At 38.6% G+C, this 20131-nt stretch overlaps 2 protein-coding genes across 5 annotated transcripts; both read left to right on the top strand.

Moving 5' to 3' along the window:
- Nucleotides 1-1129: 1129 nt before the first annotated feature.
- On the top strand, nt 1130-11666 carry lad1 (ladinin). Its single transcript, XM_015967968.3, has 14 exons — nt 1130-1294; nt 1703-1885; nt 2262-2529; nt 4316-4389; nt 6079-6250; nt 6498-6590; nt 6879-6922; nt 7005-7047; nt 7161-7204; nt 7312-7378; nt 10399-10533; nt 10629-10715; nt 10963-11083; nt 11246-11666. The coding sequence occupies exons 1-13, from the start codon at nt 1257-1259 to the stop codon at nt 11056-11058; spliced, it is 1344 nt and encodes a 447-aa protein (XP_015823454.3). The 5' UTR covers nt 1130-1256; the 3' UTR covers nt 11059-11083; nt 11246-11666.
- A 1262-nt stretch (nt 11667-12928) lies between these two features.
- On the top strand, nt 12929-18959 carry tnnt2a (troponin T type 2a (cardiac)). 4 transcript variants are annotated; one of them, XM_054745962.1, is made up of 13 exons: nt 12929-12950; nt 13134-13172; nt 14132-14179; nt 15176-15205; nt 15501-15525; nt 17241-17304; nt 17471-17587; nt 17661-17738; nt 17817-17927; nt 18007-18116; nt 18203-18293; nt 18371-18411; nt 18695-18959. In XM_054745962.1, exons 6-13 carry the CDS (start codon nt 17251-17253, stop codon nt 18726-18728), a joined length of 636 nt encoding a protein of 211 aa, XP_054601937.1. In that variant the 5' UTR covers nt 12929-12950; nt 13134-13172; nt 14132-14179; nt 15176-15205; nt 15501-15525; nt 17241-17250; the 3' UTR covers nt 18729-18959. The 4 variants fall into 4 exon arrangements, with proteins under 4 accessions (XP_054601937.1, XP_054601936.1, XP_054601938.1 ...); XM_054745961.2 differs by having other exon boundaries at nt 13131-13172; XM_054745963.2 differs by having other exon boundaries at nt 13131-13172; nt 14129-14179.
- The last annotated feature ends 1172 nt before the right edge of the window (nt 18960-20131 follow it).

Below are 20131 nucleotides of genomic sequence, written 5' to 3'. Positions count from 1 at the left end.
TGTAACTGTAGCTCAGACGTTGTTACTTAATTCTGTAAAAACAAGCAAAAGCTTTCTGATGAGAAACGGCACAAACTGACTTTCTATGTAAACAGACGATAATTGAATTAAATGCAAAAAATAAGGTTAAAATCTTTATATCTGATTTATCTGCACCAAAAATGGATTTTTAAAGGAAGCTCAGAGCACAAATGTTACCAAAGCAAATAAAGGCAAATTGCAAAACACAAAAAAGAAGGAAAAATTAGCATCAAATCAAGAAATTCATGTTTCTGACACAGAGGCACTCCTCATGCCTCAGAGAAAGCAACATGTCTGAACATTTCAGCAGATATGCTTCTACTGTATGTCACTTATCCTCACAATCATAAAACAGTTATCTTCTGATTGTTTTGCATGACCATAAAATACAAAACTTTCCTCTTGCATGCTCCTTATCTATGCATTTGTCTTTGGACAATTTATATGAAACTCTGAAAATAAAAGCAAAAAGATGATTTGCTAATTACTTTCAGCTCGATTGGTGCCCACTAATAAAACAAAGAAAAGTCAACTGTCAAAGTATTGGATGACAGTCTGCAGGGTGATGTGCAAAGATGATCGATCAGATAAATCCTCTAAATATGAAGCAGGCTTGTGTTTGAACACAGAACAGACACTTCGATGTTCATTTTGATGCAGGAGGAGGTGTGATGTATACATATATTTACATATAGGAGGCTTGTGTGTGTAAAAGCAGATGGGGTGGACATTTTATGCATGTGTGGTTGGGACTGATACTGGGTCAGAGTCCGATATACAGCAGGGAAAAGGTGTGGCTTCACACCAGAGCAAACACTCTGAGTCATTGAGGATAGACTACTTGCCACCTGCAACAAAGATGTTCGTTAGAAAAACACAAACACACACACACACACACACACACACACACACACACACACACACACACACACACACACACACACACACACACGCACACACGCACACACACACGCACACACGCACATGCACACTCCATTCACATTCCCATCAGTTGCTGCACTTCCACCATAAAAGGAAAACATGCTGCCTTCCCCCTCCCTGTCAGGTGAAGAGCTCACCTTTGTGGTCATGTGATCCCTGACTGAGCTTCACCCGACTAAAGGTGGATACCTTTGTGCTGCACCGACTGTAACGTTTCCTGCTGCTGTCAGAGGCTGTTGACTTTTGCCTGTCATCTGCGACTAAAGTGGAAACTTGTTATTTTTTCCCTCAGCATGTCCATCAGTCGGAAAAACTGGTTTGCTTTGTCCAGGTAAGGTTAAAGCTGTGAGACGTTAGTGACACTTGAGCTTTGGAGCATCGTCTTTAGCTGCTGCTTTCCTGATGGCACACTTTCACCTTAAACCCAGGATGATCACATAGAAAGTTCATGCAACAAGTTTTCTACTTAGAACAACAGTTTTGACTCATTTTTGGTGGAACTGTCTCAAAGTAACATGCACTTTTACCTTCCAGATGATTCTATGAACAGTTGACCTCTGAGTTGATGTGACTTTTTATTGCTTTACAATCATGTTTGGTTTTTCTTTTAAATTCCTGGTTCTTTAACATGGACGACAATAAGTTTTAGCAGGAAAGAAAAACATATAAAATCTGCTGCAGGTTGTCACTATTTTGAGTAGATTTATCTTTGTTTTTGCCCCCGTGCATTTTGACTCAGCCTTGCACGACAATGGACGATGGAGGACGAGGAGGAGGTGGAGAGGGAGAAGAGGAGGAGAGGGAGGAGCAGCAGTACTGCTGACCCAGATGCTGACTCTGACTCTCTTCCCAGAACTCCATCCAGCAATGGTGGCACATCTGGGACTAAACCTTCCGGTGACACATCTCTGGATCTCAGCAGGTTTTTACAACTTATTAAAATAGATTTGCCAACACACATGTGATTCTGGTAGGAGACTATCCATTCCTCCCTTTTGCTTATCTTAGACAGTTTTCATCCCTTTATCAATGTACAGTATGCTACAATAATTGGGTTTGACAGCCTTTTTGGAGGATTGATTAAACAACGATGGGAGGTATGCCATCTTAATACTGTTTAAACACGAGAAAACAACCGACACCGTAAACCATTAAAGGCTTTCGAAAACACCAGCAGCAGAGTCTCTGGAAACAAAAGGGAGAGAAAACCTGTGGAGGTTTTTATTACAGAAACCTGATCTGACACAGATCTGGAAACCATTCGTCATCAATATGAGAATTTTTTTATGTTTCATCAGCGTTGAGCAGCTTCAGGTAGACTTTGTGGAGATGCTTCGAGCGCGAGATGAAAAGAGGAGGATGAGGCAGGTGGAGACGCTGAGACGGCAGAAGGAGGAAGAGGAGGGTGATGAGAAGGAGAGAAGTGGAGAAGAAGGAGATGGAAGGGTCGTGGTGCTGGGGGAGTTGGATGAGGGGAAGGACAGCGTGTTCAAACCACAATCTCCTTCAAAAAGTACCTCTGAAAGCAACAAATTCAGCAGGAAAGCTGCAACATCAAGCACACTGGTGAGTTAGAACCTTTTAATGTTAAAAATCTGCTATTTTACCTGATTTTTGTTTAAATTAAAGTCTATTTATTACATAATGAGGTGAGTCATGTCACCTTTCTGATTATTAAAAGAGAAAGTTATTAAAGTGACAGTATACTGTATATATCTCTGGAGACATTTCTATGCAAAACACCCACAGATATGCACGTTTTATCATCCTGTGGTTATCTTCCTGCTAAAGAAAGGGGCTTATTTCTGCGCACCTGCCTCTAAATGTACCTGTGAAAAGAACTGTTTATTTTTCTCCAGTTCTTGGGCTGCAGGTGAAAGCTGCAAGTGCCAAAAAAATAAATTCTGAAATGTTCAGAAAGTGAGATGAAAAACGAGGAGTAAATGAATGGATGTCGACATTAGCTAGATTTATTAAATGATCAATAAGATGTGATATTCCATATAAATATGAATTATTAATCTAATTAGTCTTTGACTATTTGATTTAATATTATCTTAGGTTATTTGGACTATGCAGGGAACACACACTTCATATTAATTCAGACAGAGTCAAAGATATGCTGTACACATGACAAAAACCTTGTTCTGTTCATTCTAACTCATAATTAGAGCAAATTGAAAATAGATTATTGAATATACTGATATGTACTCATATTCATATTTTATTTAGTTTTAATTGGCTCTAAATGGAATTAAAACATCTCCAGGAGAAGATCCTGGAGACAAAATGTGTTTATTTCTGACATGAAACACAAAATGTGATCAATTTGAAAGATAATTCATCCTTATCATAGTTAGAATAAAGGCTTAAGAGAAGTGTTTCATTAAAATACAAAGTATTTAAATATAGTTGATGATGTTACTAAAGTATTTACTTTCTTGTTGGTCGTTGTCAGAGTTCTAGTTTGTAGCCTTTTGTTATTTATTTATTTTTTACAGTTTAGCTCTAACTGCTTTGATGATTACAAAGAGCTCAGTTTATCTGCTGCAGCCATAAAATCATGAACGTGTCATGAACAAACAGCCTATATCAGTTTCACTTTAGAGCAACCCTGAAGCATAAACCTTTTCCCACATCCAGTTCATTAATGCTTTACTAAGTTGTAACTCACAAACAATGACTCCTGCTGAGAGGCTGATCTTAGTTAACTATTACCCCACGCTGGGGGAGAGGTGTGTTAATCATTCTCTACTTAACAACAAAACTCAACACATTCCAGGCTGGGAGCTACTTCAAGCCATTTAAGAAGGAATTACATCATTATGTTGAATTCTGGAAGCAGCTGACCTCCACCGAACTGGTTCTGGTTCAGTACCGGTGACTTGATTAGCTCTATGAGCTTATTAGATCCAGTTTGGTCAAAATTAAACAGTATAAACATATTTGAAGAAATTAGGAAGCATCTATGATGTTCAGGTGAAAATATTTGTATCAACTGGTGTAACTGAGCCCTGTTTTCTCCTCTGGTCTGCTTCAGGTAGACCAGATAAAGCCAAGAGTTTGGGTTGAGTTATAAAGGAAACATCCTTAGTGTTTATTTCCTGCACTTTCATTGGAGTTGCATTGTTTCTGGGAATTAAGCGGCCAGGCAAATCATCTGTAAAACCTTGATAAGATGTGCTGAAGGTCATCATTTGAACTTTATCTTCAGCTCCAGTGTATCTGCAATGAGCCCATATCCAGTTATGCATATGGCTTATGTATGACCCAGGTGTCTCATGTTTATTTGAACTAAAGCTTGTAATCTGTGTGCACATGCTGACTGTTTTCCACCATATTTTTTTTTCAGCATGAAAAAGAAGAGTCATTAAAAATGGACCCTGAGTCTAAACCAGAGCCCCGTCCAGCTCGCAAGTTTGTCAGGTTAGCAATGGCAGTTGTTGATAACCAACGTCTTTTACAGTTAACCATAACAGACTGGTTGGTTTTGTGTGTTTGGTTCACAATTCATCTGTTTATGTGTATACACAAAAAAAACTGCTCAGAAAGGACATTAGTAACCAATCTGCAATGAAAGTTTTTATTTTTATTACATGTGCTTGCAAAGATCAATTTATTATTGTTATTATTTGATGTATTCTGAAGGTTTCTGAAAGGTTTTCCTTGGACTTTGGCTGCTTTCTCCACACACACACTATCCAGTTCTTATACGAATGCCAGCTTATTCTGAATTATGCTATAAAATGTAGAAACATAGACAAGTGGAGGACAACAGAAGGCACGATCTAAAGAAATCTTTTCGTAGCCGATGAACACAATCTGAAAGTCTTTATGAAACAGAAGAAAAAAACAAAGACCAGAAATAACTTATTTAATCTGCTTTAGCTCTTTACGGCTAAAAGCTAACATCTCATATTGAGCCATTAGAAATATTTTCTTTTCTGAACAGAAACAGGAGGATCTAGTGTATTTCTGACAGGCTGCTGGCAAGAACGTGCCTGAAGATCCAATCAGAAGTTAGGTTTTAACACTTGTTGAGTTTGTTGAAATCAAATCAAAGCTCTTAGTTTGTCTCCCTTGGGAGACATTTGGTTTTAGACATAGGGGGTTTCACTGCACCATACTTCACACATCCAGAACATAAACAAAATAATAATATTAATTAAAAACATACTCAGATTAATGATAATGAGATTAAAATAATAGACAGAAAAATATAATCTTTAAAAAGAAAATGCACAAGTTCAGTTATCACCACATAGTAGGCCAATTCACACCCACCTCCCAACCTCTGGATGCAAACTTCTGGACTAAATTCATGTTTACCTGCCTAGGTAAAAGCTTGTTCTAATTGACATGTTCATCTTGTGTTTTTTTGTTCATTGATGACTTTAACTGATAATGGGAGAATGGAATGTTTGCACCGGTTGTGATTACAGAGGAAGATTCTCTATCTTGGTTGTGAGTTTAGTAAAATATGTTCAGAGTGTAGAAAATGGGAGAGATCTGTTAAGAATCAATTTCCCTGCTTTAGGATGGTCTGTTTAAACATCTGTTGAGGTGTTAAGGCACCAGTTGAACACAATATCTTCCCAGCCATCTTTATCAAAGTGAAAATCTGAGTCTTTGACTTAACAGTGAAGTTGCCAAACCAACATGCAATGTTATATCTCACAATGAACTCACTGGTCGCTCTTTAGAAAATCATCAGAGCAACAATTGAGTCTATTGCGTTGAGTTGGACATTTTGAGACCTAACAAGTTTAACGCAATGAATGATTGAATGAAACATTTCCTCTCAACTGTATGTTTTTAGAAACCTGTCATAACTCCTCTGCTATAGTTGAAGATCTGGTGTGTGAGACCTTAAGTAAATGCTGAAGCAAACCAGTACCTCTGGTTTCCTCTATGGAGACAAAAGGTGCTTCCGATCTTTTTATTATCTGGTTAAAAAAAGATTATGAAGGCCTTTACATTTCTTGTCCTGCCCTTTCCTTCTCTTTGTGTGCATTTAACTGAGCGCACAGATCTGCAGCCATCTAGTAGTTTTCTTTTACTGCTTTGAGCATCTTTTTGTGATTTAAAAACATTAATCTGTTTCTGTTGTTGCAGTTCTGTGTCCATCTCTCTTGACAAGCCTTCCTCAGCCAGCAGGAGCTCCACTTCCATGAGCCCTAGCTCTCCGACGACCCCCTTGTCGCCACGTGATCACTGGCCTTCACCCTGCATGAGCCCGTCACCTCATCAGCCTCAAAGTCCAGTAGAGAACAGACACTCACAGGAGGTACAAATGTACAGACATACATGATTTACAGTTTTCTTTCTAATTCATCCCAAATTTTTGTCAAGCAGAAGCAAAAAGATTAACTTTTTGATTTCCTGAACTATAAAGCTTAGAAGACAGAAACAGCGTCCTCTGGTGTCTGAAGGCTAAAACTGAAGGAAAATATTTCACTGAAGCTCATTTAAAGTTTAAACCGGAAGATTTAAATATTAGTTATTTTCTAAAAGTTCTCTGTGTTTGATTTTAGACCTGCACCAATGGGCCCTCGAAAGATGGAAATTTTGAACAAACAACCAAACCTGCCTTTGCCAGACAGAGCTCCAGGACTTTATCCTTCAGGGTAAAACACACACACACACACACATTCCAAATGTAAATATTAACTTTTGCCTATTTTACTTTTACAACACATTTAATCTCATATCAGTGTATCAGCTCTAGATAATTTGCTTGCTGAACTTGATCTCTGGGCTCATGCTAACAGCTGACGGAGTATTTACAAGCTTTTATTGCTGACTGACTGTTTCATTAACGTCCAAACACATCACGAGACATTTGGGACATGAGATGCTGCTGTTGAGACACCTGTGAGGACTAACACTCTTGCTTTGGGCTTCTTCTGACACAGACCATGAAGAAGAAAGAGGAGGACAGCTCGCCACTGCAGCGAAGGTCCAGAGACATTTTTTCTGTATATTTTTAGGTTTATAGGTTTCTACCTCCTTGTGTTTGCTGACATTTTATTGTGTTGCAGTGCAAGTGTGAGGATAGCCTCCAAGAAGTTTGAGACCAACACAGTAAGATGATACATCTATCCTCCTGAATTATGAATTGTTTTCTAGTTGATTTTTTTTATTAATTGTGTAATCAGTTTAAATTGTCTAAAATGAGCATTTCTGCTTGTGACCAGGACCAGGATGGAGATGAGGACAAAAGATCATCATTCCAAAGAAAGTAGGCAAAAATTGTGTGTTTCCACTTTTGCTTCTAAATGTTTGATAATTTTATGTTGGGGGGGGGGGTTAAAGAAATGCATATAAGGATTATATTTATTTTTTCAGCTCTAAACAAAGAATATCCTCCAGATCCATCAAAGAAAAGATGGAGTTACTGGCTCGAGCAGCACAGGTCAGTGAATACTTACTTACTTAGTTGGTAAATGGTAAATGGGACAGCAGTAGCTCAGGAATGAGAATGGGTTATCAAGTAATCTGAAGGTTGTAGGTTTGAGCCCAGCTCCAACCAGAGAATGCTGCTGTTGTGTCTTTGGGCAAGACACATAACCCACACCTGGTGGTCACCTCTGTCAGTGCACCCCAGGGCAGCTGTGGCTACATTGTAGCTCATCCCCACCAGCGTGTGAATGGTTTAATGACTGACTGGGTTGTGAAGCGTCTTGGGGGGTTGTGAAAACCTAAGCAGGCACTATACAAATACAGGCCATTTACCATAACCAATGCTGATCTATTCCTAACTCTAACCTTAAGTAAAACTTAAGTCGCTCCATACGTTTTCAAAGTGAGGCTAACAAAAATGTCCTCACTTTCAAAAATTACCTCACTTTGTTGATTAACACCTCATGATGGTTCTCGGTATGTAGTAAGTACAAGAACAGACACTAAAACACACACAACCTTGTTTGTAAGCTTTTGCAGTCAGGGACTGATTTGATCATGCTTCTTCGGGACCAGCCTTTCTGTGGGGTTTATACAGGAATTTGAGGGACCAACCTGACTATTTGGTTATCTCACTGAACTTCTTTTCATTGAGATTAATGCAAACGTTGTGGGGACTGGGGACCAAGGTTTTGGTCACCACAAAAATTCAGTCCTCACATCGTGAGAATGGTGTCTGGCTGTGGTCCCCACAAAAGTGCAAAGACACACATGCACACACACATACAGCCATGTTTATAGGCATTTGTAGGGACTCAGAATTTGATCATGTTTCTTCGGGACAGGCCTTTCTGTGGGGTTTTACAGGAATTTTGGGGACCAACCTGACTATTTTGTTATCTCACTGAACTTCATTTCATTGAACCTAATGCAAACATTGTGGGGACCAGGGTTTTGGTCACCACAAAAATTCAGTCCTCACATTGTGAGAACGGTGTCTGGCTGCAGTCCCCACAAAAGTGCAAAGACACACACACACGCTCATGCACATATTTATATGTTTGTGTTTGTCTTAGTGACTCCACTGTGCCTTACTGAACTTGACAATGCTGCTCTGTTCCTAACCCTAATCTAAATGAAAAAATTGTTCACACCGTACCTCTAAAACCGCATTTTAAGGTATTTTGTTATTGTGTGGAATAGCCAAGTGTCCACATTTTTAACCTATAGTGACAGATTTAAATTTAAACGTTAAAATTTGTACACGCACACACACACACACACACACACACACACACACACACAATTGGGTGACTGGGAGTACTAATCTGTTGCCTAATGCAAGAAAGACAAATCAAAACTACAGTAAAATATCATTTAAGTCTCTTTGAGTGTGTTTTAAGTTACAGTTTAAAATGCTGTAGCAGTTGTGTGACTTTACAACTTTTAGTGTGATTAGTGCCAGTACTTTTTTCATCCGTTTTGTTTGATTTTGTTTCTATCATTAAATATCATTTGTCTTTTCTTTTTGGGTCTCTCACTGCAAACAAATCTTTAAAACAAACAGTCAGAACCTGGAGACTTTAATTTTCCAATATATATTTTAATTTTGGTAGATGTTTGTACATTTTCTTTTAAATAAGGTAGAATGCTTAACAAAGCCACAAGTACAGGTTTAAAGACAAATGGGCTCAACGCACGGGAGGCAACCTCTCCTCCATTCATTTTGAATGAGGCATGTGCAACAAAGTGATAATCACAGGTCTCCCTCCTGCTAAACAAAAAATGTGCATGTAAAATTTTGTGTTTGTGCATGTATTGTGCACAGGTGAGCCAGCTACGCAATCCCAGAAAGTTTAGAAAATTTCAAAATTTTCATTGCTGGCACTCGGACAAGGACCAGTCAGCGGAGGTTTCATTGACTGGCCATTGAGCAGACAGGATGATTCTCAGTACATCTCCAGGCAAATATGAAGGGAAAGCTGGGGAAAAGTTAATACTTGCCATGTCGGATTTCCCAGAGGTGTACAACATTTCTACAAACTAATACAGAAATCTTCACAAAAAGGCAGTGGCATGGGAAACTGTCAGTGAGTTGTATTGTTGATGTAGTCTCATAATCATGGTTTCTTTTTCTATTTGCAATATGGGATTAATCCATTCATGTATTTTTCCCTTTTGATATAGTAAAGTCAGAAATCAGACTTCACTTAACTCTAGCAAAACCTTGTGAGACTTCATATCTACCAATTTTTCAACTCTGAACTGCTTCAATAACCCAACATTCCCTCCAATCTGATGGGGAATAAAAACAATGGAAGACTCACTATTCGCTCTGGAACAGAGCGTGTCATTGGCTTTGCCACTGGCTGCTGCTGCATATCACCTCCCGTGTGTCAGGTTATCAGTGCGATAGCAAACATTTGGCTGATCTCAGTCGTTTGTTGCCCCCTGTGTGTTGAGCCCATTTATGCATTAAACATGAAACCTACTGATAGGGGATCAATTTAATTTTTTCATTACGACAAGAGTCGTCTCAAGAAACTTCACAAAGTAATCATTCCAATACAGTTCAGTTCATTAAGCCAATCAGTAAAAAGTTTCCTACATAAGGAACCCAGCAAATGTCACCGAGTCACTGACTAGTGTCAGTATCTTTGCAGAAATCCTCATACTAAGCAAGCATGTAGTGACAGTGGAGAGGAAAACTTCATTTTAACAGGAAAAAAATACTCCAGAGGATCTTGCTCCAGATGAGCAGCCATCTGCCTTGATCCATCAAAGAAAGTCTACACAAGATACAGAATAAACAGAGATAACACACTGTCAGTACATGCAACACAATCCGACAAAGAGCATGAGAAATTAGGGAGTACACATACAGGGAGAGATGATTTCTGAGTGTGGTTAACTAAGGAGATGACAAAAAAAAATGATAAAGAACAAGTGAAGGAAAACTAACAAAACATGTCACAAAAACCTCCAAAACACAACCTTCACGTCTATTCCATCATTACTCTTGTGTGTTCTCAGAAATCAGAAGTGACCCGATCTCCAGATGTGGCCCAGAGGACCCTGTGTCTGTTGGAAGAGGTCTCCAGAAAAAGAAGCCTGTTTGAGAAGGATCAGGAGGCACAGAGCCCGACCAGCCCCGGAGTTTCAAGACCAGTAAAATATTCATTTTTTAAATCCATTTTAGCTCTGGATAAAATGTATGTAAACTTTTAATATTGAGCAACTTTTATACATGTTTATTTTTTCAGGATTTCCGGAGCTTCACATCGGGAATGTCGGACCGGATCAACGTCTGGCTAAATAAGACCAACCAAGCTGGATCCTCACTCAGTCTGGTAAGGTTTCTCTTCATCCAGTCAGTAAACAGTACAGCGGCAGCATCAGGGCACCAGGGGGCAGCAGTACACTACAATGTCCTCTGAGAGAGTTAGTTTTCATTTTATGTAGTATAAGCATTTGCCTTTTTTAGTTCAAAATCTATTTCTCTTTTATCAATATATGCATGAAGTCCAGCAAATCTATTATAATTTTGTTGCATTTCTGTCTTTTCTGTGTGATAATCTGTTGGTTTTCTGTTTGCAGGACTTGAGAAATGTGGACATCAACAGCAAGAGGAGTCTGTTTGAGAATAGAGGGGAGGACAGTGTCTCCAAAATAAGTCCTGCACAAAAGTTATAGATCTATAATTTATCATTCTCATTGGGTAAGTCCAATTTTTGATAAAAGACAAGATAAAACAGCAATGCAAACATTTGAAAATAAATTTGTTTTTAAATATTAATAGTATTTAGGAAAGAATTATAGTTCAGGATGTGAAATGAATACATTTGTGTTGTTGAAAGACTGAACATTTCTGTATTTACAGGGAGGTAAACTTTTGGATGATTATTGAGCTTTCATGCTACTTCAAGAATTTTTCTTCACTGCCAAGGCACACAAAAGGAAAGGCTGGAGTTTCTGCTGTAAAGAATGAAACATGTGTTGTTGTATTTTTTTAAACAGGAAGCTTTTCTCTTGCATTGATTCTTCAAACTTGTACTTGTTTTACAATTCAGAACATGGAATCTGGAGAAATATGAATGAAGCAGTAGAGCAAAGAAGAAGAAATAATTTGTATACATTCTTCAGCCTTCTGCCTTATCTTCATTTCTCAAGCACTTTAAACAGGCAAGAGGCTTCAGGCTAATTAAGTTTATTGAAAGGTGGAATTGTAATTAAATAAAGTTTTGTTTTATCTTTGGACATGCTGACTCGTTTGTCTGAGGAATAAACTGTTTTACTACAAATGTCTGGATTTGTGGTTTTATTAGCGTTTGGACTGAAATTACGTAATGGTGGCTTTACAAGTAAACACACAACTTATGCAATTCAAAAACAGGTACAGACAGAAGCACAAGCTTATACCCCCCCCCCCCCCCCCCAACAATAAATACAAAAATGTTTCATTTTAGTTCTTACTTTAGGCTTTCTAAACATTTTATACCCTCAGAGATCATAAACACTCTCTCTGATCTGGAAATTATATCACATCCTGTAGCTTATATAGAGGGAGGGTGCAGATAAGAGTGGCATGCCTGTGTTTTATCACAGACGGGTCTCATATAAGGATGAGTGCATGCACGCGTGTGTGTGTGTGTGTGTGTGTGTGTGTGTGTGTGTGTGTGTGTGTGTGTGTGTGTGTGTGTGTGTGTCGTCTTCTTTATCTAGATTGTCTCGGCACTTCAACACTGCGGTCATGCTCACAGTGACCTTCTATGGAAGAGAACATGCTATCTAAAAAAGTTATTAATACCACAACAAGCTAAAACTTCTCCCCCATGAGGCATTCAGATCTGACTTTTCCGTGAGGAGCTGCACATCCACTCTCTTTCGAATCCACAGGTAAGACTGAGAAAACTCTCAGAAGCATCTAAAGCAGATGGTATATAGTGAATGTTTGTTTTTAACACTCAGATTCACCCAACTGAGTCCAATCATGTCAGACAGCGAGGAGATGGTGGAGGAGTACGAGGAGTAGGTTCTTCTTGTTCTGTCGTTTGTTTGAATGCACACACCTGCAGCTTTGATGGTGCAGACATAGTTTTCTTTACACCTGCTGTCAAAACAGTAACACGATGACAGACTGTGACGTAGTTCTCCTACGAGCGAAGTCAGTGACAAACTTTTTTTGTTTTTTTCCAGGGAGGTGGAAGGTAAGACCTTGTGTGACTGGTATGACATGCTGTTTGAACTGTGGCTGTGCCATGTAAGTCAGTGGAGCTTTGATAGCCACAGGAACCACTGACTGATGAAGGGAACGTTACACAAACATGACCATGGGGGTTAAGCCTAGGTAGGAATAACTGAGTCTTAATGTGTACACATGATGTGCCTTACAGCTCCACATGTGACTGTTTTTTTACAGCAGCTCTTTTTTCCCCGATTTGAAAACATAAAAGAAATAATTCCAATATCTATATAAAAGAAAGTGAACAAAACCACATTCTGATTGTATCTTTATGTGGCTCCATTCTGTGTGTTTCCACGCCATTGTGATTCCATAGAGGAGGAGGAGGAGGAAGCCGCCGAAGGTATTTACAGTTTTTATAGCTCTGATGTTGATAAATGAGGCTCTGAGTCTTTAAGCTATATATCAATCACTATCATGGCAACATAGTCATCGCTGCTCCTGTGAGTGTATTTGCCTGTTTTTAGCATATTTGTGACTGAGCTGCTGGCTGCACTAACTAGTTATGTGATTTGTTCACCAGTAGAGCAAGAAGAGGAGGAGAAGGATGAGGAGGAAGTGGAAGGTACAGATTATTGCATTTACACTATTTAAGCTGTGTGTGTCCTTCTCCCACCCGATTCAGTAGTTGAGCATGTTTTCCATTTTTGGTGATTAAAAATGGATTAAAACCACATTTTGAGCAAAGAAACGTCTAAAATCTGCAGGATAAAAGGACTGAAGTTTGTAGTTTACGTCTAATGGGACTGACAAGCTAACTGCTGGTCTGAAAACAGCTACAACCCAAGTGGATTACTGTCCTTTTAAAACAGACCAAGTCTACAATTTTTTAAAGAATTTAATGCTATGTTATTAAAAAAAATTCCACTAGCAATAATTTTGCATTTCACAATTATTTTGGAAAAACTACTGACTGAACCAAACTCCTTCATTTGCAAATAACCATAATGTTCCAGGTAAATAAAGCTAAACTGATGTTGGTGCAAAGGTCACTGTGAAAAATGCATTACAAAACTTTGGTGATTATAGTTATTTAAGATGGAAGCAATCCACTTTGTTCCTTGCTGTGCTTGAATTAGCCGTTAGCTTGTCAATCCTTTGTTTCTCTAAACGGGGCCCGTTGAGGAAGCCTACAACAAGATAGTATTTATTTAAACTTCAAAATGATGTAAACCATTTTTCACCGTATAGATGGTAGCTTGTTAGTTTTCTTGTCTAAGTTTGTCCACATGTGAAAAATGGGAGCAATTTTAATCTTTTTTAAAATTATTGATCTGCTTAAGGTGGCATCCTAATTACATCACAACACACACTTTACCAGTTAAAAGTGTTGCAAGATTTAAATAGAGATGTGGAGCTCATTTTGAAATAAGTACTAATGAAAATTCGACAACGTGAGCTTCTGAAACTTTGCAGGTCAGTGCCAAATGAGAGTGACAGTTCACACAAGGCAATGAGTCAACTTTACACCTGGTGACAATGAAGATCTCTCATTGATGTCATTACTTCTCTCTGTGCCAGCAGAGGCTGAACAGCAGGAAGACACATCTGCTGAGATCAGTGCAGAGCAAGGTGAGGACTTTTTCTTTTTTGTTGTTGTATTTATTGAGAGGGGGGAATTGCTGTAGGGTTGTTTCTGACTGTTTGACAGGGATTAACAAACAGAACAACATCAAAGTCTGGTGCTGTGTTGGTCATGTGCAGACAGCTAAATGATGATTAATGTTTCCACCCATAACCAACAGTCACACCAGACAAAGATAATCTGCTGTCTAGGTTAGGTTTCAGTCAGGTATGTGACAGTCAGCAAGTCCTGAGAATTCATACGGACATGTTGACTTAGTCAAACCAGACACATCTTCTATCCCTCCCTGCCCTCAGGTTCTCAATCACAATGCTAAATTGGGAGGTATGATTGAAAAAAAGCTTGTCCTTGTGCCTCATCTTTATCTTATCATACACCCTGTGAGTCACCCCTGAGTTCTCCTCTCTGTGTTGCTCACAAAAAGATTGGAGAAAGTGACTATTTTACTCAGTCAGCCAGACAACTGTCCTGCAATAAAGCCATTATACATTGAAAATGAACCACATCAGTGAACCCGCTATCAGCATGAGCAAGAGACAGACAGCTTTCATTTAATCATAAAGTTCCTTCAACATCAACACAGACACCATAACTTTCTTCAAAAGGCAACTGCTAGCATGCTAATGTACAATAAACACTGGGATGTTAACATTGTCACTGTGACCTTCAGTAGACTAAAGACAGGTAGATTAAAAATAAAAAACCTGAACCTGAAAAGACAAAAACATATAATTCTGACATTTTGGCAGCATGTGGCATCGTGCCAGTTGGTTGCAGACACCAGGCAATCTTCGGAAACAGACTGGTTTTTATCTCCGGCATTATGGAATGCAGCTCATGCCTGACAAATCAAATGAGCACACACTACTGTACCAAACTAATGCCGGTCCCTTTTCTTCTAATGGTTGCTTTAGCTGAGATTTCCAAGAGTTAATCACAAAGTTTTACAAGGGTTTTTTTTTTTTTTGCACATTTGGTTTCAGGTGGAGATGAGGAGGGAGAGGAGGGCGAAGGTAAGTTTATTTATGAAAAATAAATTCTGGCACACCTGATGCTTTCTGTGTTTGTTTTTCTTGATACTCTTCCTTTGACTTGTGCCAGAATTTGAAGCAGGAAAATTTCCTGCTAAATTACCTTTCCATCAGCTAAAGAAAACAACAATAAAATAAGTTACTGTCAATACTTGGTTAGGTTTCCTGGCAAAACACTAAAATGTCCTGGTGTGGTCCTGGTGAATAAGTGAATGTGTGTGGTCTGGATTGGCTCATCTCTTTTTTTTTTTCCCTATTCTTGTTTTCTACTCAACAGAAGAGGAGGCCAAACCAAAATTCAAGTGAGTAATGCCCATGGATGAGCATGTTTTAGAAACCCAATAGGAATGTACTTGAAATAATCCATAATTTTTTTTAACAATAACCAATACTTAAATCCTAGCTATGCACCATGTAGAACAGACTGACAGAGAGCACCCAGAAATAGACAAGGGGGAAAGCACTTTTTCTGTCCAATAAATGAGACATACAGTAATTGTGGAAATTTTTGGATGTGGGAAAAAATAATAGTGTCCAAATCAAAGAAAATATATGAGAACTGCAGTTTATTTTCATGAGCAAAGTGCAATTCAATTAAATTAGCCTAGAATTAGTGATCACCTGCAGTTTGGGAGTCAAGAATTAATCTGTGTCTTCTATTGTTTTGTCTTTTATCAGGTGTTCTTTTATTCTGTTTTGCCCATGCTAAGAAAAATGTATATTACTCTGATGTACATAAATGGCCCCAGTTAGAAGAAAACGAGAATGTACATCCATCAGGATTTACAGGCTAATGGATAGTCTGGATGCAGCTAAGACCAGAGTAGACTGCTGCCATTTTAAAATAATCCTCTTCTTTAAAAAAAAAAAAAGTCTACTTTGGTTACATTTTTTAGGTCAAGATTAGCCGCAAATGCTTAATATTACAGGCAAAATATTTGTATAATGTGAAAATGATAACTTTCTTTAACAAGTTTTTTGTGTGGTAAGGTTCTTTTCTTTTGCCATGGGCTCATCCACCCATTTTTTGTCTGCAGATGTTATCAAACTTTCATATCGCTGATGACAAAAAGGATTGTGCTGTTTTTGCACTGACAGACTGTGTTGAACAATATGAATTCACATAAAGCACCTTTGGCTCCATTTGACACTAAATACATGCAAGTTAAAGCTATGCACAGTGGCAGACCAGGGAATTTTCTAACTATGGGGCCTTTAAGGGACCCCAATATTTATAGACGGGCCAGTTTTGGTAAGTTTACCACCCACATCATGTTGAAGCACTGTAAAGTGATTTAAAATACATTTTACTGTACATAAACATGATACAAACACACTTAGCATTTATAAAATTTCAGCATTGTATTCACGGGTTTAAAGTCAAATGTTATCAATTTAAAGTTTATTAGTGGGAAAAAAAATCACCCAAATTTCTATTTGGCTCACTCGCACCACTAGTGCTTGGATTTGTAATTGCATCCACTTATAAACTGATCATCCAGCAAAGTACAGATTTGAGGGGCCAATTAGATTTCCACAGGGGCCAATTGTCTTCTGGCCCCACCCCCAGAATTGCCAAAGGCTATGAGTTAGCTCTTTGAATCCATAATGTGAACTTTAAAAAAGCATCAGTGTCAAAACTATGCTAAGTGAAAATGCTATGCTTTTAGCAGCACTCTTCTGAGGTTTTAGCAGGAAAATTTACAAATTCCTTTCAATTTCTGCTTTGAAATTTGAGCTTAAGTCGTGTCAGCTGCTACATTACAGTGAAAGCAAAGAGAAAAGAAGAGGTTGCCACTTCTGAGTGATACCAACCTGCACAGGCCATGACGTGCAAGAGAAGCAGTTCACCGAAAGGACATTCACTTGGCATCGACTAATTGATTTAGATCTTTATTTCACATCAGCAGTGATGTCAAAAAACATTTCCTATTATTTTTCTTTCCATATTTTTCTCCTGACACTTTTATAGTCTGACATTACCTCACTGTTGTGGCTGTTATCTGATTTCTTCTAGGCCTTTTATCATGCCAAACCTCATTCCTCCTAAGATCCCAGATGGAGAGAAGGTGGACTTTGATGTAAGCAACAAATTTTTTCCTTTTATCGTTTAATTTGGATCAAACCTGCTTTCTATTTCCTCTATTTCTATTACCTCTATTTCGGTTTATTTAAGACTCAAAACTAAGAGGTGCACGATCTGTGACGCTCCATGGTTAGCATACGTGTTTGTGTGTGTTTCTGTAGGACATACACCGTAAGCGGATGGAAAAAGACTTGATGGAGCTTCAGACTTTGATTGAAGTTCACTTTGAAAGCAGAAAAAAGGAAGAAGAGGAGCTAATTAGTCTTACAGACAGAATTGTGAGTATGTTAAAAGGCAACATTTAACAATGAAAAGATGTTTTATGACTGGAGGGAATGATCTGTATTCCAGGAGAAACGCCGATCTGAACGAGCAGAGCAGCAACGGATCCGCAGCGAGCGTGATAAAGAGCGTCAGAAACGACTTGAAGTGAGATCTTTTGGCTGCTTTGATCCAGCTTCCATGAATTTATCCACATTTTATTTATTTTTTAATTTATGTTTTTAGGATGAGAGAGCTCGCAAGGAGGAGGAAGAGGCGAAGAAAAGAGCAGAAGATGATGCAAAGAAGAAAAAAACCCTGACCAGCCTCCACTTCGGTGGCTACATGCAGAAGCTGGTGAGTGTTTGACGCTGAAGGTTTTGGAGTTGTTTTTATGATAAAACAAGCAGAATCATGCATTGTTGCCCTTTTATAGAATGAAAAACGGAGTGGTAAGAGGCAGACGGAGAGAGAGAAGAAAAAGAAGATCCTGAGTGAAAGACGCAAATCTCTGGACATTGAAAACTTAAGTCAGGAAAGACTCAAGTGGGTGCACAAAAATCAAGTCATCTAAGGTCATGAAGATAGAGCCTGTTTGAGAATATTCATTAAATGTATGTTTTTTTCCGCAGGGAGAAAGCTAAAGAGCTGTGGGAGTGGATGTTCCAGCTGGAGGCTGAAAAGTTTGATCTACAGTATCAACTCACCATGCAGAAATATGAGGTGTGTGTGCAGCACTGCGCAGCATGATTCATGAGGAAAGATTGGAAGGGTAACGTTTTACATGCTTTTCCTTCCAGATAAATGTCCTGAGAAACCGTGTGAGCGACCACCAGAAAACGTGAGAATTGATATTCTTTTATCTGTTGCAAAACCTGTTAATCATCCCGACATGTTGCCCTCAAGCCACACCCTCCTGAGCCTCCTCAAGGCTTGTTGCATGCTTAGCTGGTTGCATTGTTTAATTTGCCAAAAAGTACATTTACTGCACTTTTAACAGAAAAAAAAATCTCATTTATTCACGCTCAACTGGGTGACAGTTTCTACTTTTTTATATGTTTAATAGGAGAACAAGCTGAGCCTGAATCTTTGACCTTGTGACCTATTCTGTGATTTTTCTACAGATCTAAGAGGACCAAAAGAGGCCTAAGGAAATGAATGTCGAATGTGTGAAGTGAGCAGTAATTATCTACCGCCTCCTGGAGATTTGCCTCTAACTAAGGCCAGGCTTTCCTAGCACACCCAAGCCCCACCTACATCCCTGTCTTTAGATATTTCATCCAAATATTCCAGCTTTCTCATTTTCTTGTTTTTACTGTACTCTCCCCTTTTTAGGAAATACCAGTAAGTGTTTAAATATGTAAATTAAACCCCACTTTATCATCACCAGTAAGTGCAGGTGTACATTAATTTACCAACACTAAAACAACTGCCTCGAGAGGAAAAAGTGACTCAAAAGTTGTTAAAAGCAAAGTCAGGAATAGACAATCTCCCGCTGGGCGACAGGCTCAGACATGAGTGAAGCTGACACGATGCTTCTTGGACGAACACCCAGATATCCACCCAGTATTCAACCACCCCCGCACACACACACATGTATAAACTCACACACAGTTGAAAGAGAATGAATCATTCTCATGTGCATAATCCAGGTGGGAAAATCATTTTACAAGAGGTGGAAAACTGATTTTCAAAGCTTCAATTGTATCAAAATTATTTTTTTCAATGGCTTTTTGAAAGATTTTGTTTTAATCAGATGTGACTGCAAAAGCTTTGACTGCAAATTGGTCTTTGTTGGAAGTCTTTTTTTTTTCAACCAAACGACTGTCAGCAGTAATGTATAAAACAGCTCACAGGTGGACCCTTCAAATGGCACAAAAGAACTGATGGTGCACATTTAAAGAATGTGGTAATCTTTATAAATTTGAAGAAAAAAATAAAAAAACTTTCCTGTCTATCCTACATAGCTGCTGTCTTAGTCACTGATGGGTATGCGCACACCACAAAAACTCTTGGAATGGAACCCAACGCTTAAGGAGTTGAAGATCTGAACCAGTAAACTTGGGTCGAAGTCCCCTGACATGACCCATGTTGCGATGACAGAAAATATACATTTTTTACAGAAAATGTAAATTCTTTCTCTAGTATCCCCTGAAGAAAAGCACAACCCTCAGTATTGTCTGAATATCCTTTTTTATTGCAAGCATGACAAGCAATGCGACTAATAAAACAAAACACACACAGTTCTCCAAAACGATCAAAGCAATACTGACTTTGAGCCTCCTTGAGGCAAACAGACCTCAAAATAGCCAAGTCTCAATAATTAACACAAACAAAAATGCATCCACTGACTTTTGCTTTGTGGGAACGGTTACCAAGCTGTTCAATGTTATGTAATCTGTGACATCACCAAGTAGGAGCGCTTAAAGAGGATTTCAAGCCTGTTTTCTCTAAACAAGAGACAGTAATTATGTTGTGAAAGCAGAGACCCTGTGTGACCTTTTGAAGCTGTAAATTTACAGAATAACTGACATGAGCTAAATTAACACATTTTAAGTTTG

The sequence above is a fragment of the Nothobranchius furzeri genome, chromosome 15 (genome assembly GCF_043380555.1).
Source record: "Nothobranchius furzeri strain GRZ-AD chromosome 15, NfurGRZ-RIMD1, whole genome shotgun sequence".
NCBI lineage: Eukaryota > Metazoa > Chordata > Actinopteri > Cyprinodontiformes > Nothobranchiidae > Nothobranchius > Nothobranchius furzeri.
This window is presented reverse-complemented; position numbering and strand designations above follow the sequence as displayed.